General features: G+C 31.8%; 3 protein-coding genes and 1 non-coding gene across 8 annotated transcripts; 2 read left to right on the top strand and 2 right to left on the bottom strand.

Moving 5' to 3' along the window:
* Positions 1–468: 468 nt before the first annotated feature.
* LOC124937633 lies at positions 469–3,358 on the bottom strand. Of its 2 annotated transcripts, XM_047477929.1 has the most exons (7): positions 3,219–3,358; positions 2,869–2,934; positions 2,157–2,255; positions 1,738–1,842; positions 1,401–1,656; positions 1,242–1,319; positions 469–748 (listed from the first exon to the last, which is right to left on the bottom strand). In XM_047477929.1, exons 3-7 carry the CDS (start codon positions 2,193–2,195, stop codon positions 669–671), a joined length of 558 nt encoding a protein of 185 aa, XP_047333885.1. In that variant the 5' UTR covers positions 2,196–2,255; positions 2,869–2,934; positions 3,219–3,358; the 3' UTR covers positions 469–668. The 2 variants fall into 2 exon arrangements, with proteins under 2 accessions (XP_047333885.1, XP_047333893.1); XM_047477937.1 differs by lacking the exon at positions 2,869–2,934 and having other exon boundaries at positions 3,219–3,349.
* Positions 3,359–6,610: 3,252 nt separating this feature from the next.
* LOC124919845 (U-box domain-containing protein 35-like) lies at positions 6,611–12,305 on the bottom strand. 4 transcript variants are annotated; one of them, XM_047460199.1, is made up of 9 exons: positions 11,978–12,305; positions 11,631–11,802; positions 11,449–11,570; positions 10,692–10,813; positions 10,448–10,629; positions 10,056–10,345; positions 8,726–9,256; positions 7,121–7,876; positions 6,611–7,037 (listed from the first exon to the last, which is right to left on the bottom strand). In XM_047460199.1, the coding sequence occupies exons 2-9, from the start codon at positions 11,794–11,796 to the stop codon at positions 6,855–6,857; spliced, it is 2,352 nt and encodes a 783-aa protein (XP_047316155.1). In that variant the 5' UTR covers positions 11,797–11,802; positions 11,978–12,305; the 3' UTR covers positions 6,611–6,854. The 4 variants fall into 4 exon arrangements, with proteins under 4 accessions (XP_047316155.1, XP_047316153.1, XP_047316152.1 ...); XM_047460197.1 differs by having other exon boundaries at positions 10,448–10,632; positions 11,893–12,304; XM_047460196.1 differs by having other exon boundaries at positions 10,448–10,632; positions 11,978–12,304.
* Positions 12,306–15,854: 3,549 nt separating this feature from the next.
* On the top strand, positions 15,855–15,927 carry TRNAF-GAA. Its single transcript has one exon. It is a non-coding gene; the product is annotated as a tRNA-Phe (tRNA).
* Positions 15,928–15,999: 72 nt separating this feature from the next.
* Positions 16,000–16,664, top strand: LOC124944112. The gene is made up of 2 exons (XM_047484588.1): positions 16,000–16,462; positions 16,561–16,664. Exons 1-2 carry the CDS (start codon positions 16,000–16,002, stop codon positions 16,662–16,664), a joined length of 567 nt encoding a protein of 188 aa, XP_047340544.1.
* Positions 16,665–17,378: the final 714 nt, after the last annotated feature.

Here is a 17,378-nt window from a genome sequence, read left to right as displayed (position 1 = left end):
ATGTGAAGTTTTCCATAGATAATCACCTCAATCCCATCAAAAGAATAAGTTATGGGCAAACCAAGATTACAACATGACTGTCAGGTGCTTTATCTTATTTCAGTTTTTGGATAAGAAATTAGCCAACAAAGGACCTTTTGGTCATATCTCTTTTGGGTCATTTCTTATCTCATAGGGCATTGTTTGGGTCATTACAAATCTCCCTTGGAGATAGGGCATCACAAATTGGCCCGCACACTCCTGTTGTCATTGTGCAGACAATTTACGACATCTCTATTTGATAATCTCGACATCAAACTTTGTGAGTGAGTTGGTAAGAAGCAAATATGGCTTTTTGTGCTAGGGGTAGGAAATTATAGTGTTTTTTTTTCTCCTTTGCCGAAAATTGACACTATTATATAATGAACTGGTCTTTACATTACACAAAGAAAAGCAACACATAAATTACATGATAAAAAGACGCCACTTCCAACAAAGCAAACATGTAACAAATAAGTAAATGGTAGTTTCATTGTTGCTAACATTGGTTATTTTGCAATCAATACCTTCTTATTATATGAAAGATGAAGAACATATATTTGTGCATATATATGTCTTTGGATTGGATTACCCTCATCGTCAAAAGAATATTATCCTCATCACTGTGACTCTCAATTGCAGCCCTGAAACTAATCCTGCTGCTGATCGCCATGATGAACAGTTATTATCCCTTCGTTGGCTTTCTCTACCAGCTTCAAATGAAGCCAACCTATTGATGGAAAGGAATAGAATTACCAAGTCATGTACGTTTCCAATACTTTGTCAACTTTTCCTTTTATGCAATGACCTTAGTTTTAAATAAAAAACTTGTTTGATAACACTGCTTATCACATAATCTGAAAATTTTAAGTACTCATTTGAAACAATTCATTTGATAAGTGTTACTTAAACTCACTTAAGCTTAAATCAGTAAACTCATACTTAACTCGGTAGTATAGTATGAGCATATAAAAGACAACTTTAACACTTAAAAAATTATTTAAATTACGTCCCTATAAGGGTAAAATAGTCTATAAATACTTTCCTAACATTAGTTTCATATTTTATCAATCAACTTGCATAAAAGGACTTAAAATGCAGTTATTTTCATTTAGTTTATTCATTCAACATTTATTTTTCAGTTTTATCAAGCACACCCCAAAGCGAATATGTTGCTAAACATGACAACAGTCAAACGTCAAATTTTAGAAAATATTGGTTACCTAGAGGAAAACAAACTGCAGCACCAAGAACCGATCCCATCGCCACATTCCTCAGTCTCCACGAAAGTGATCCGGGTACTAGCAATATATATATATATAGATAGAAAAAATTAGAGAAAAGAAAAAAAAAGATTGTAGTAGTTAAAAGTGAACTCTTACATATGAGACCGAATGCTGCTGCAGTGCTCGAACCAGCTACGACAGTGTTGTATACATCGGTCACACCACGTTTCTCCGTCAGAAGATTTTGTAAGCCATAAAATGCAGCGGTGAACATTCCGAGCCTTACACCGCCGACTAGAGAGCCTCTTGTTACGCTCACAAACCTCTTCTCCATGGCATCTCTCATCAATCGATACTGCTCACGCTTATCTGGTGTGCTCCCAAGCTTCAACATAACTTCTGCATCCTTACTCTGTCATATAGATAGAAAGAAGAAGCTTTTATTAATGAAACTTTATTGCTAAGAGTAAAGGAAGCTTTAATTTATACTTACGACGAAAGAAGAAGCCTCCTTGCTTCCTCCATATAACATCCCAGCAAAAACACCAATAACAGTTGCTGTTCCCCAGTTAACAGTTCCAGGAAGCTTTGCACTTCTCTAAATCAAAATGCATCAAAATGTCCAGGTTTAGCCACAAGATAACACACAAATTGTTGTCAACAGAAACATCAATACAGTTACACTAGACCTCTATTATTCATTTCTATTAACTAATGAAGAAGATCAAAATTCTAAATTAGCAGCAGCTTTTAAACTCGCATATGTCAGAATTTCTGAACAAACCACTGGAGTTTTACGAATAAGAATGAAGATGCAGATGAAAGTTTCTACATTAGCTCAGAACAACTGGTTGGGAAACACTAAACCTAGATCAGTAATCGAATTTGGCGGTGAAAAGAAAGAAGACTTACAATCAAAGTTGTCTCATCTGAACTTTCAGTGGCTTCCATTGCGAGAACACTGATCCACTCAGGTTGCCGAACAAATTAAAACTTTCAGTGCTTAAATCCCTAAGAGAGTTAAGAATCAAATTTATTAAATGAACTATTATAAAATAAAGTTTAAAAAGAAATACACATATTTCTATTTGGTATAAAAGTAAGGTTATTGAGTAATTTAATTTAATTGGGGTCTTAGGTTCGACTCCACTACGAACACCTTGATTAAAATTGGGGGGCGTGATAGTAGGATACTGTACAAACACCTTGATGAAAGTGGGGGTCATGATGGTGGGGTTTTGTACAAACACCCTGATTAAACTCATGGAAGGAACTGAAACAATTAAGTTATAACCATGAATATTGTCTTGCCTTGAACGAAACTAAATATCAATACCTAATTGGCCTAAAAAATTATATCAGAAGAGTAAAAATCAGGAGAAACAAAACCGAATAAGGAAAATGGGAATCAAGAGATATGAAATGGGACAGATGAAGTAAAAGAAAATAGTAGAAAAGTCCAAGTATTCTATTCCATATGACATTGAACACTCATTTAAATTTTTGGGGGTTCAGTTTCTACTTTCAATTGTCTGTTTATAACTTCCTTTTTTTTTGCTAAAGCTGGGTTCTTTAGATTCACCTTTTATAAGCAAGGTTTTTAAATTGTCAATGTTTCTGTTACCTGCAATGGATTTACCAAAACCATCATCATCTTCACCAGAAGGAAGCAATCATTGAAGTGATTCCACTGTGAACAAAACAAATCAGGCGTATCCTCCAGAATTCAAGCAAAACCAATAATATAATTTCAATCAAAAGTCATGGGTTTTCCAGAAACAAAAGTGTGAACTTGAGATTGGAGAGGAAGAAGATAGAACATGAACGGTAAGAATTGATAAATCAGGCGGGGAATCAGTTCTTCAATATAGGAGTATCCCTTTTTAATTAGGGTTTTGTTTTATCATAACAATTCCAAGGAAGATATGGTAGAACAAAGACGCTGGATGATGAGAGAAAACAACAACGAATTACCTAATGCCAATCAGAGTCGCCGGCGTCAGGAAGTGAACACTGGTCGGAGGAAGGGAAGAAGTCGCACCAAATGGAGTCGCCGCCGGGAGAAGGGCAAATTGAGACGCAGGACTGGAGTTTTGATAGTTGATACATTAACCATTTCTTTTATTGAAAAATAAAAGCTTATTTACTTGAAATAAAAAAATCAGTATGAATCAACAGTTTAAATAAAAGTTAAAAAACCAATTTCATGTATTGATATAAAATTTTATCAATTTTTTTTAATTTCTTTTTGTTTAAAAAATTAAGTTTAATTTAATTACTCTTTTGTTTTTCTTTTGTTTTAATGTAGAAAATTAACCTAACTAGTACGTCTATAACTTTAACTTACATTTAAAACATTTTGAGTGAGAATCAATCTCTTAAAATTATAAGAAATTATTGATTTTTTCGCCGAAAATACATTCGGACCATTAGTGTCAGTTTTTCAAAACTTTCAAAATTTTCATCTGTCGATTTACAGTTAATTTGAACGTCGATTCGATTTTGTGGGTTATAAAATTAATTAAATCGATTTGTGAGTTTAACAGTGGAAGAATGAACCAATATATATAAACTAATAAATGAAAATTAATATATATAATTAAAGAATAAAAAAAAATTAATTGAGAAATACTTTTGCAAATAAAATTATAATAAATTAACTATTTAATTTAAAATATATTAAAATGTTAATTAAATAGAAAATGAATGGGTAAAGATTCAAACTATTAATAGAAAAAAATTATTATTTATCCCTTACCTAAAAGTACATATTAAAAAAATATTAAAATATCTATATATAATAGAGTTAATCAATTAACGAATCATTTTTTATTATCTAAATCTCTAATCAAACCAATCAAAATCGGTACAAGAAATTATGAATTGGTCTTCAAAACTCGGTTAAGTTGGTTTATAATTATTTTAGTCTATTTTTTTTTATTGTTTTGGTTCAACTTTTTTAGTTTTGCTTACACCTATAAGTTCAATTACATTTTTCTAATATTAAATAAAAATAAAATTATTTTCCTATTTTAATTTGACATAAGTCTGTTGGTTAAACCTCAATTTATTATTATTTAAACGTCAATCAAATTGATCAAAGTTAGATTGAGTCAATTTATAATTATTTAAGTTTTTTTGGTTCAGTTTTGCTCCTAAGTTCAATCACATATTTATATTAAATAAATAAAAAATTACTTTAATATTTTAATTTGACAATTTGAAAATTTGAAAAGTGACTGTAGTAATAACAAAATAGTAGTTTCTAAACTATCTCATTCTCACATAATCATTAACCTTGTATAATGGAAGGTTATTTTGAATAAGTTGGCTTTGTTCGATAAAACAAAATTTATTTAATTAATTTTTAAATAATTTATTATTTTTATACATGTAATTCATTAAATTAATTAATATATATCCAAATATTTTATATTATTATGCCCAAACTTATTTTCAATGTTAGACAATCCATTCAAACATAGAGATTTTAACATTTGATAAATAATATTTATCAGAAAATTAATCACCAATCTTAATCAAAGTTTCATACGTCTCTTTCAATAAATCAATCATAAATCTCAATTGACCTCTAATCTTGTAATCTCACGATCTTTTGTTACCTTCCTTTTATCTCTTAGCAACCCACATCTCAATCACATTTTCACATGGTTCGTATCCCAATGAAAAAAAACCACCAATTTCAATCGACATTAAATCTCGTGACCTCACACTTTGGTCAATCAAATATTTTATTCATATTTTTTAATCACTCTCATTTGTTACCGACCTATTATCCTTTGAAGAGCACACCCAAATCACACTTAGTTAAAGAGTTATACATGTTTTGTTAGGTTACAAATTCGAAACATATATATATAACATTTTTAAATTTATTTTTAAACATTTCAAGTTTATGGACGGGTCAATTCACGATCCGACCCAAATATTCATTTACTCTCACATATATATCCAAATTAACCAGACCCGAACTTTTTGTCTTCTATCCCTAAATCCCTAACCGCGAAAACCTAGTGTTAGCAAGTTGAAATATCCATTTACTCTCATGATTTTTTGTTACCCACCTCTTATCTCTTGGCAAACCACATTCCAATCACACTTTCACACGTCTCTTATCCATATGAAAAATAAACCAACAATCTCAATCGACATTTAATCTCGTGACCTCACACTTTAGTCAATCAAATATTTGATTCATATTTTTTAATCACTCTCATTTGTTACCGGCCTATTATCCCTCTAAGAGCACACCCCAATCACACTTAGTTAAAGGGTTGTACTTATTTTGTTAGATTGCAAGTTCGAAACATACATATAACATTTTTATTTTTATTTTTAAACGTTTCAAGTTCATTGGCGGGTCAACTCACGATCCGACCCAAATATTCATTTACTCTCACATATATATCCAAATTAACTAGACCCGAACCCTTCTATCTCTAAATCCCTAACCGTGAAAACCTAGTGTTAGCAAGTTGAAATATCCATTTACTCTCACGATCCATTGTTACCCACCTCTTATCCTTTGGTAAACCACATCTCAATTACACTTTCACACGTCTTTTATCCATATGAAAAATAAACCACCAATTTCAATCGACATTTAACCACGTGACCTCACACTTTGGTCAATCAAATATTTTATTCATATTTTTTAATCACTTTCATTTGTTACCGACCTATTATCCCTCGAAAAACCACACCCCAATCACACTTAGTTAAAGGGTTGTACTTATTTTGTTATGTTGTAAATTCGAAATATACATATAACATTTTTAATTTTATTTTTAAACGTTTCAAGTTTATGGATGAGTCAATTCACGATCCGACCCAAATATTTATTAATCTCACATATATATCCAAATTAACTAGACCTGACAAATCAAAAAAATTCAAATTGAGCATTATATAATTATATATATATTTATATATATATATATATATATATATATTAGTTAAAAAGTTGAACTTATTAAAAATATTGCACGTTCATGAAATTTGGTGGTTAAATTTAAAATATAAAGTTTTATTAGTTTAGCTAATTAAAGAATTACATTTATTTTTTTTATAGGTTGCAAGTTCGAAACATACCTATAACATTTTTAATTTTATTTTTAACCGTTTAAAGTTTATGAGCGGGTCAACCCACTATCCGACCCAAATATTCATTTACTCCAACATTATATTTAAATTAATCACAACTCTTGACCCAACAAACCAAACAAATTAAAATTTAACATTATTATTATTATATTATATATATATATATATATATTCCAATTAACTTATTTAAAAAGTTATTTGTTTATTATCTATAAATTATATTATAACAAAAAGAAAATGCAATGAAATTATAAACACAACAAATTCATTGAAAATATTGATGAGACTCAAAATTAAGGATTGACAAACCCAATAAACAATTAACAATTCATTGATCTCTGTTAACTTAAGTACAATAATAGGGCAAACCATCTTATAACAAATTAAACTATACATCCTAAGAAGAAACTCAAACCATAACAAATGCATAATTGTTTATAAATAGAGAACACAAAATTCTCATAAATAATTACTAGAATGGATCATTTACTTTCTTTCAGATTTCCACTCCATAATAGCTGAAAGAAGTGTGTAATTTGGAAGCAAGATCTTAGTAAGGAGGGGCAAATTTGTCATTGGAGATGTCTCATTCTCATCTAGCCATAACTCAATTGCCCTTCTATCATATGTATACCCATCACCAGCAACACAAGGCTCCTCCATAATTTCCTGCAAAAATCTCTTTAATTACACAATTGCCCTCAACCCACAAAATAAACAAAAGTCAAAAGACAAAAGGCAAAAGAAAGAACCTTGAGAATAGGACATATGAAGTGGTTTGGCGGCGGTTGATGAGAAACCGACGACAAAGATAACGACATTTCTCTAGCTACCTCTTTCAATCTATCGAGTATGGGAAGAACTTTTCCGGTCAAATCGGGTCTATCTCTACGACGAATCTCACAACATTGCAATCCCAACACAGCCAATTCCTTTGTTTCTTCAACTGGCCATTGTCCAGCCATCGGATCCAACAACTCCGACAACCGATCATCTTCCAACCCCGTTTCCATGGCATGGGCGAGTGCCATGGCAGGTTTAGCTGTCAGCAACTGAAGAATCACGATCCCGAAAGCGTAAACGTCGGACATCATCGAAACCTGACCGGTTCTTTGATACTCGGGATCGATGTAACAAAGTGTCCCGACGGGACCGACAGTGTCATTGCAAATGGTGGTCGGATCCAAATGGAGCATTGTGGAGAGTCCAACGTCTCCTATCTTGCTCACAAAGTTGTTGTCGAGCAATATGTTTGCAGGTTTTAAATCACGATGGATAATTGATCTTGGTTTCGCGTTGTGTAGGAATGCGAGTGCCGAGGCTATCTCCCATGCGATTTGGAACCTTGTGAACCAAGGAAGAGGAGACCCTTTTTTGTTATTGTTCTTGAACAATACGTCTTCTAGGCTTCCGTTCGACATGTACTCGTAAACGAGTAAGCCTTCTTCGGGACATGCTCCAAGAAGGCTTAGTAAATGTGGATGACGAGTTTTGCTCAATACCTCAAGCTGCATGCAAACCAAAAGTATAAACCATTTTAGTGTATAAGATCACATACATAAATCTTTAAGTATGAGATAGTGTAAAATTTTGAATACTCAAGTCTAGATCAAAGAAAATTCTAAAAGATGTATACTAAAACACCTGGACTGAAATCATCGAGGGCATGTTGGATCATTTACATGCATGAAGCAATTGGAGGTTACACGATTTTCATTGTATCATATTTAGCCAAACCATTACATACCAAACTAGATTCAAATACATTTGGTATAATGGTGTAGTTGACTAGGATACACAAAAAAAATCTTGTCCCCTTCAAAACAATTAAACATTTTTTTTAAGCTAGTACGATCCCAAAGTTATGTCCGCACTTTAACTTAAGTCATTTTAAGTAAGAATCGAACCTTTCATATTTGATCTCTGTTAAACAATTAACAACATTTCTAAAAGCTTCTTCTAAAAGCAATTCATTTCTCCTATGTGAGCTGGATATAGACAAGAAAATAGTAGATGTCAATCCATTATAGTTTTTTTTTTACACAAGAGATCAAAGGTCACGAATTCGATTCTTACTCAAAACATCTTAAGTTAAAATTAGAGTCATGATCGCGGCACCATCCCATTTACCCAATTTATAGATCAGCTCAATAATGCAATTTTTTTTAAAATCAGGGTTTCTTCCCTAAAGAGGTATTCCTACAACCATTGTCCTAATCTTCCAATAAGGCATTCTTAGTGAGAATAGATGTGACATATTTGATCTGTTAGTTAAATTATTTTCACCAGAGATAACTTTGTAGATTAACCTAAGCAACATTTGTTATTAAAACAAAATATTTTCAGTCTCATCTCACCTCCTGCTGAAATTGCTTGTTTCTATGAGCATCTTTCGAATGGAGAACCTTCACAGCAGCAGTTGTGTGATGCAAAACACACTTATAAACAGTTCCATTGGCGCCAATTCCGATCTTAAGATCCTCAGAAAACGAAGAAGTAGCCAAAGATAGCTCTTCCCATGTGAATTTCTGATACTGCTGAAGAGGGCCAACAAGGGCCTGTTGGAGCTTCTCCCTTTCTTTGGCTTCACGGTTGGCATTAATCTCTGCATCTTTCCTATGTAAAGATTCTCTTTGCACACAATCATTAATGTATTCTATCTCTCTTTTAGCACTTTTACGCCTTTCTTTCTCCTTTATCACCTCCTCCTTGGCTTCATTCTCCTTAATTCCAATCTCTTTCAGCTTCGTTTCTTCTTCCGAGAGACGTTTTACAAGACCACTTGCCTTCCTAGAAGCACCAATTGCCTCGTTTTCAGCTAAAGCATACATTCCTCTAACATGCCTCAGTTCGATTCGTAGTCTTTCCATTTCGAAATTCAAATTGTCCTACACATGACAACCACATTCATGGATTAATCTTTGTATTTTATTATAACTGAAAACTAAGTAACCAATAAATCAAATAAAAATATCTAAAACGTAAGACATTTTTTTATAAAATTTAGAACTAATGTAGGAAAAGTGATTAATGATTATTTTACCGATTAAAACTATGAGTTAAAAGTTTTTTTGTGATCCTGATTTATTCCCGAGATGGTTAACATGATCACATAGATATGACTCCCCTTTAAATCATAGGGTTTTTAGTGAAATTCAAACTCGAAACCTTTAGTTTCTTAGGTAAGAATTAAAGTTGTTTATTGTTGAAAATGTTAAGTACTGAAATTTTCATTAAATAATTTTTTTTAATTAATGTCGAGAAAGTAGTTAATTATCATTTTACCTTAAAAAGATGTAATTAATTAATTTTCAAGAATTAAAGTTGTTTTTGATATGTTTATACTATGCTACCAAGTTAAGTCTTTCATATCTTATTGAATTAAGCTAGGTATACTAGCTTAACATATTAACTTAATATGAGCTAAATTTGAAAAATGAAGTGATTTTATCAAACACTTATCAAATAGACTTATTTCAGCACTTAATTTTTTTTTATATTAAGTGATAAACTGTATTATAAAACACTGTCTTTGTCATTAGTGATAACTTTTTTTTATCTTAACTTGAGTTGTATCTAAATAAGTAAGATTGAATAACAGTTATCAATTAAGTTAATTCAGAAAAACATTGATAAGCTGTGTTATAAAAAACAAAGTAAAAACATAAAACCAAGAACAAATTATACCTGACTGTCTGATGAACATTCGGTTGGACATGTCGAAGTGGAAGCCCGATCAGATATCCAGGACTTGCGTTCGTTTACCAGGCTCCTAAAACTCGACGTCTCACTATTGGGACGACCATAATCAAAGTTTTCGTCAAACAAGCTTGTCGAATCTTCCCTTTCCTTAATAACATCAACTGAATTTGTTCTAGAATGAAGGAGAGTCTGGTTTATGCTTGACAAAGCTTGGAACCGCTGCATTGGCAATGGAGGCGATTGAAATCGCGAGTAAACTGCAGCCTTGATCGGGTCTGTTGAAAAAAACAGAGGAAGGTAGATTAGTAGTAAATGAAGTTATTAATAACAGGTTCATTAATTTCTCAAAAACAATTTTAAAAAAATTGTGAAGTTACCTGTTTGTAACGATGAAGAATCTGATGATGTCGAAAAACTCATATCGCTCGAGTCATCTTTGATGCTTTCGTTGGTCTCACAATCAGATGGACGTAAAGATGACAGCTTTCCTTTCGAAATGACATAGACAGTGCAGAATCCAGGGATGTTCTGGGAGATTTTTGATGACAAATCTTGTCCTCTTCTAGTTATTAACAAACAGTTAGTAAGAAAGCAAGCAATCTATGAAAGAATAATTCATACCTTGAGAAAATTGGACGCGATGATGCGCCTATTACGAGTTTGATAATGTTACTTTCTTTGATTTCTATCGATATAGCATCAACAATGTCATCTGATTCAATTTGCTTAAGTTCTACTTTTACCTGTATAATGATCATCAATTAAAATTGAAATATGTTAGCAAGAATGTTTTTTTCTTTCAAATAACTTGTATCAAATGTCATTGGATTTTGCACTTGTTTGGACTATGGTTAATTTTGAATATGATTGTGAGTTTTTCTTGGATTTAATTCAAATAAACCATTATCCCGTCATAAATCACTTCTTCTATCAAATCATCAACCAAAAGAATAAAACAAGTCATGTCGATTCCCAAGATGGTCAAGACTTGTTGACGAATAAGAAGATAAAAAAATGTTAATTCTACCTCGAGTATTTTTATGTTATTTTGTTGAATTATTCTATATTTGAATATAAGTTGTTTGAATTTGTTTCTTTCAACTCCCATGTTTGGAAACACTCAGATCCGAAACTTATCTACAAAATTATTTGAATTTGTCAAGTATCGCGACCAAATTCAGTTTCAGCTCGGGTGTTTCCAAACTTTGTTTTGTGTCTACTTTCTTTACAACCAATAAGATCCACACGATCATCAAAAAGCATCCAAAACATCAGAATTGTTAAGATTCTCCAAAAACACAACCTAACTCGATATGGATCTGAATAAACAACTTGTTCCAGTTATGACCCAAGTTTCATTCTTAAAAATTCTACTAACCTTGTTGCGAATACACATGTTTTTGTAAGGCATAAGTTTTTCAGATGTTTGCCATTCCACATCTTGTCTATAAGCAGTTACAACATCATCACGAACACTTGAAACCGGAATCAAATTTCCCACTGCAAAAAACCCAAATCAGATCGAAAAAAATAAAAATAAAATTAAGATGATTTCCTTACTGGGTGTAGGAACTCCGGTTATCTTTGGCCGAACGTGTAAAAGTTTCACCATGAAATTGCTCTCAAGGATGAACTTCTCCAATGCCCATTTCACTATATATTTGCTTTTCTTACTTCCATTGATAGCAATCGCTACGATTAAGTCTCTATCTTCACTACCCTCCATTACTGTCTGTGTAATAAAACAAACCCATCATTCAGAATCCAAAATCATCACGAAATTTACAGTCAAAATCAATAAGAACACACACAGAGAGGATACCCAAATGTCAGAATCGCGAATTCAAAGAAATCCAATTTGAAATAAATCAAATAAGGAGAATGGGTGTGAGCTAGTCAAACTGTACCAAATACCCTTTAAGTTGATGATTAAGGCTTATCCCGATATGTTTTTGATACCCATAATCTCAATCTGCGAGATTTTGTCGATTCAGAAGCTCATTTTCACACACGAACCAGGACCAAAACCAAAACCAGAATCCAGACCAGTTGAGAATTGGCAAAATTTGCTTCTCTTTGAAGAATTGGGAATTCTATTTAACTCAAAAGTCAGAAGTAGAACTGAAATGGAAATGGAAATTCTGCAAAATCTCTCACCCACAATTCTCTTTCTCTCTGTCTCTCTCAAGAGAAGAAGATTAGATTGTGTGTGTGTGTGTGAGAGAGAGAGAGACCATTTGAGGGTTATCGTTGAGAAATTTCGGTTGGTATGAGCATTAAGAAGATAAAAATAAGCATGTTTTCTTAGGTAGAAAATGCAGTTTTTATTTATTTATTAGTTTAATAAATCATAAAATGCAACTTGGTGGATTAAATAATGAGAAGTAAACAATGAAGTCCAAGAGACATTTTCTAACTCAATTTATTAATGATAATAATAATAATAATCAATTATTGTCATATGTCACAATTTATCATGTCATTGAGAATTTATATTTTGTGGGTCATCCTGTGAAATCATAATAAACTATTGGTTTTTTAAAAAACACAATTTTAAAGCTGACATTTAGCTTCAATTTGATCAAAGACCAAAAAGATTTATTGAATTTTAAATTTTAAGTTATAAGCTGAAATATTTGTAGGTAAGGATTGTCAATGGACTAGGTTTTCCATCTGATTTTTTTAAAATTTATTTATTGAGTTGAGTTTTTTAATTATTTGTTAGTCTTTTAAATTATTTTAATTAGTATTGTTTTTTTTACTATTAAGTGAATGTCATGAATATAAAAGAGAGTTGTGCTATTTTTTTTTTTAAATATGTCTATCACATCTTATTTTCTTTTAACTATTTCTAACACTTAATTTATTTTAAAATATTTTTACTTTATTCTTATAAATTTAATAAAAAAATATTATTATAATTATTTAATTAAATATTCAAATAACTTATTTTTCATTAACATAATTTAAAAAAACATAAAAAAATCCCAAATAACTTAAAAAGTCATGTTTGATATTGGGTTATTTAAGATTTGTATTGAGTTTTTAGAAAATAAATATTATTTAATGAAAATATAAATTATTTGAGTTTTTAATTAGTTGAATTATTATAATTTTTTTAAATTTAATATTTATAAAAATAAAATAAATATATCTTGGTTAATAAAATGAAAGATTAAACTGAAATAAAATAAGATTTGACACATAAGTTTTTTATAAATTACTAATAAAAAATATTCAACAATTAAAAAAAAAAGAAAACTCAATTAAAACCTCCCAATAATCAACATCAAACAAGTCCTAAATCATCTTCATTGGTAAATAAAAAGTAGAAAAATCTGGAAAACGGACAAGACTAGGAAAATCCCTCAAAAGTGGAGTTTTGTCTTGGTGGAGTTGGCATGGCAGCAAAAGTACTCAAATCACTTTTATAACAACTAAAAAATATCATATTGAAGTGTTAAATGATTAATATTTAAATTTAGACATTTTGTATATGTTATTTAAATAATTTAGAGAAAAAAACAATTGTTTTATAATGATTTTGAGAAAGTTAAAATATATATATATTTTTTTAATAAAAAGTATTAAAAAGTATTGATATATATAAATAAAATAAAAAATAATTGATTCAATAGAGACAAGTGATATTTTATTTTTTTGGATTATTCAAATAATCCAAATAGAACAGGGAATAGTTTTCTTAGGTTAATTTTCTAAAGTATATATATATATATATATATATATTATTTTAGATCATATACCTTTTGAGTTATTTGTTTTGTTTGGGAAAATACCTTTTGAATTATATATAAAACTTAGTATGATTTTTCTTTATTAGATATAAAACATTATTTTATAGATTATTAAAAGTATATTATTTTTTAAATCATAATAATAATAATAATAAAATTATTAGAATAAACAAAAATGTATAAATTGTTAAAAAAAAACTCAATATACTATAATTTTTTTATAATAAATATTATGTTATATATTATTAAACACTATAATTTTAGTTACTCAATATAATATTAAAATAATTATTTTACATAAATAAATTAAATATAATCAAAAATTAAAGTCAAACTAAAATTTAACAATTAATTTATTAACCATTATCCTACTTAAATCTCAACTAATTAACACAATGATCAAGAAAAATAAAATAATTTTAGATAAATGTTATCTCAAATTAATTTTAAAAGGGCTCAAATAAATTAAATATATAGTTTATATGAATGTTATATTCATTTAAATCACAAATAAAATATTTATAGAGTCCTAAAAATATAAAAAATTGGAATAAATAGACAAAATTAATATTTGTGTTTATTTAAATATTTTATATATTTTATAGGTTGAAAATAAAGACAGAAAAGAGTAAAAAAAAATCAAATTTAAATAAACTCTAAGGCTGGAAAAGGGTTGTGATTTAGTACCGTCGGGAATAAGAGAAACGACTACAACATATCGCATGACCAACAGATGAGTGATTGAGTCTCATCCAACGCACATCAGCAAGTTGCATCGCCCGCTGCAACAAAAAGAAGACATTTTCACTAGGGGTGACAATTTAAAACCGTTCCGCTGAAACCGAGACGAACCGAACCGATTGGTATAGTTTTTCCCGCTTTAACTGGGGATCGGAGCGGATCGGGGAAAACCCGAAATATATTGACCGGGATTCGAGGCGGGGATGGTATTTACATGCATCGAACCGATCCCCGAACCACCGATAAAATATAATTATATTTATTTAATAAAAATATATTAATTAATGACATCATTATTTAATGCCATCATTATTTTTCATCTTTTTAATTGAAAACCTCTGTAAATTCCTTCTCTCTACACACGTTAACCCAATTTTATCTTTTACTTTTTACCTCTTCCTATTCCTCTCATCTTTCTCATTATCATTTCTCTTTCTCAAAACCCTCAAAGAGGGTCATTCTCATTTTTAACCTCAAAAAAATCAATTTTTATTTTTAACTTTTTTCCATTTTTACCCTTAATAACCTTTTTTTTTCTTTTTTTTCTTACTCTTCCTTTTCCTTTTCCCCCCTTTCTCCTTCCTGTTTTCTCTTTTCTCCCCCTCTTTTCCCCGACGACTCCCCAGGCGACATTGCTCCAGCCACAGCCGTCGTCCCCCTATCTTTCCCGGCGACCTTGCTCCAGCCCCAGCCGCCGTTGCTCCCTGGAATCACAAACAGGCCGACTCCCGACGATCGCCAAGCCCTGAAGACGCTGAGCCCGACGTTCGCCCAACATTACTGATGTTAGTAATGCTTAGTTAATTCTACTCCCCAATGATTTTTCCGTTTTTTGCATGTTGAGTATGAAGTTTTATGGTTTTAGGGTTTTAGTTTAGGATTTAGGCTTTAGTTAGGTTTTAAGGTTGAAATGCTTAGTTAGTTCTATTGTTTTGGTTTGAAATGCTTTGATCCGAGAAATGTAGTTTAATCTGAATGATTTGTGAATGGGGCGTGGGACGTGGGACGTGGGACGTGGGACGTGGGACGTGGGACGTGGGACGTGGGGCGTGGGACGTGGGGCGTGGGGCGTGGGGCGTGGGGCGTGGGGCGTGGGGCGTGGGGCGTGGGGCGTGGGGCGTGGGCGTGGGCGTGGGCGTGGGCGGGGGCGGGTGCGTGGGCGTGGGCGTGGGCGGGTGCGTGGGCGGGTGCGTGGGCGTGGGTTTGGGCGTGGGTGGGCGTGGATTTAATTGCAATTCAATTGCGTACCACGCAATATGTAAAACGAATTTAATAAATTTATTAATAAGCGGGGATAGCTCAGTTGGGAGAGCGTCAGACTGAAGATCTGAAGGTCAGGTGTTCGATCCACCTTCACCGCAATTTTTTTTTTCTATTGGAAATTTTAAACAAACCATGTGACATCCCTGGTAAAACAGAGTTGTTATGCTGTAATGGATTCCTTATCTAAAACTGCAGATATTGAGACTGGTGTTAGTGGGTGTATTAGTGAGGAAGAAGATGAAGAAGAAGAACAAAGGGCTGTTTATTCCAAGACTTGCTACAGGTCTCTGGTAAGAACTGATGGATCCATTGAAACAACTATGAACAGCAGTAGCAACGTTCATGTTTTGGATGATGTGAAATTGTTTGAGACAAGAACTAAAGTAGTTAAGGAGAAAAAATCGTCTAAAAAACCTCCAAGGCCTCCTCGATCTTCAAAACCTTTGTCACTTGATGTTGCTGATCAGAAGCTAATCATAGAGATTTCTCAACTTATAATCTTGAAACGGGCTAGAGTTGAGAGAATCAAAGCACTCAAGGTTAAATCTGTCAAAGCTGCTTCAACATCGGTTAATGGCAATCTCTTTGCCATGATATGCACAATCCTCTTCTGTGTCGTCCTCATCTTCCAAGGTTTGTAAAATTGGCTGCTTTCCTTTCAATTTATTTCCTTCTTCAATATGTACTACATAAACAAAATCATCATACGTGATTATCCTTTTACTTCACAGGAGTTTCCTCTAGAAGAAGGATCGATACAGCGACGGGCTTTCCGAGTTCTCGGGTATCGTCTGAAATTGTCGGTTATGAGTTGCCAATTTCACCACTAAATTAGGACAGTATGAAACCCAAGGTTGAAGAAGATGCAGATGCTACAAGTTCAAAGTTGTATGTGTTTTAAGTAGGGAGTGTATTTTTTTCTCATTTTGTTCATTGATTGTCCAGTTAAAATTGCAGTATATATTATTTCAAGCTCTCTTGGTGATCCATAATCTATTCTTGTGATGATAATAATTTGGTTGAGATTCCACTCCGACTAACATTTGAACTCTTTTAAACAGAGAGTCTTGTGCTTTAATTTATCGGGATAGATAGATCCACAAATATGAATTCTAAGCATTTTTTAAAAAAAAAAGTATAGAATACAAATGACAGTGAAATTAAAAACCGGATAAGAGTGTGCTTGCTCATTCATTCTTCTGCAGCACTGGCTGCACTTAGATTCACACTAAGATCTAAGACCTGCAATGAACCAAACCAGAAGCAGAGTTTTAGTATAACCTACATTCTTTGCTAACTAACTACACTATTTTAAGAAATTAAACTTAACCAAGAATCATATTACTTGTATTATTTGAATTTAGAAAAGAAAAAAAACACACTTGACATGTGCAGTTTTCATGCATCTCAATTATGGGATGTATAACAACTTTGTTTTATCAGGGATGTCACATGGTTTGTTTAAATTTTCCAATAGAAAAAAAATATTTGCGGTGAAGGTGGATCGAACACTTGACCTTCAGATCTTCAGTCTGACGCTCTCCCAACT

This window comes from Impatiens glandulifera, chromosome 1, assembly GCF_907164915.1.
Source record: "Impatiens glandulifera chromosome 1, dImpGla2.1, whole genome shotgun sequence".
Classification (NCBI taxonomy): domain Eukaryota; kingdom Viridiplantae; phylum Streptophyta; class Magnoliopsida; order Ericales; family Balsaminaceae; genus Impatiens; species Impatiens glandulifera.
This window is presented reverse-complemented; position numbering and strand designations above follow the sequence as displayed.

What these genes read in the sequence shown, in the direction of transcription:
- LOC124937633 (XM_047477929.1), bottom strand. Translation starts at nt 2,195, where the DNA reads ATGGAAGCCACTGAAAGTTCAGATGAGACAACTTTGATT. An exon ending in CAGATGAGACAACTTTGATT is followed by an intron (nt 1,843 to 2,156) that starts GTAAGTCTTCTT and finishes ATTTTGATTTAG; the next exon opens with AGAAGTGCAAAGCTTCCTGG. An exon ending in AGGAGGCTTCTTCTTTCGTC is followed by an intron (nt 1,657 to 1,737) that starts GTAAGTATAAAT and finishes TCTATATGACAG; the next exon opens with AGTAAGGATGCAGAAGTTAT.
- LOC124919845 (XM_047460197.1), bottom strand. Translation starts at nt 11,796, where the DNA reads ATGGAGGGTAGTGAAGATAGAGACTTAATCGTAGCGATTGCTATCAAT. An exon ending in AATGTTCATCAGACAGTCAG is followed by an intron (nt 9,257 to 10,055) that starts GTATAATTTGTT and finishes TGTCATGTGTAG; the next exon opens with GACAATTTGAATTTCGAAAT. An exon ending in TCATATGTCCTATTCTCAAG is followed by an intron (nt 7,038 to 7,120) that starts GTTCTTTCTTTT and finishes AGATTTTTGCAG; the next exon opens with GAAATTATGGAGGAGCCTTG.
- LOC124944112 (XM_047484588.1), top strand. Translation starts at nt 16,000, where the DNA reads ATGGATTCCTTATCTAAAACTGCAGATATTGAGACTGGTGTTAGTGGG. An exon ending in TGTCGTCCTCATCTTCCAAG is followed by an intron (nt 16,463 to 16,560) that starts GTTTGTAAAATT and finishes TTTACTTCACAG; the next exon opens with GAGTTTCCTCTAGAAGAAGG.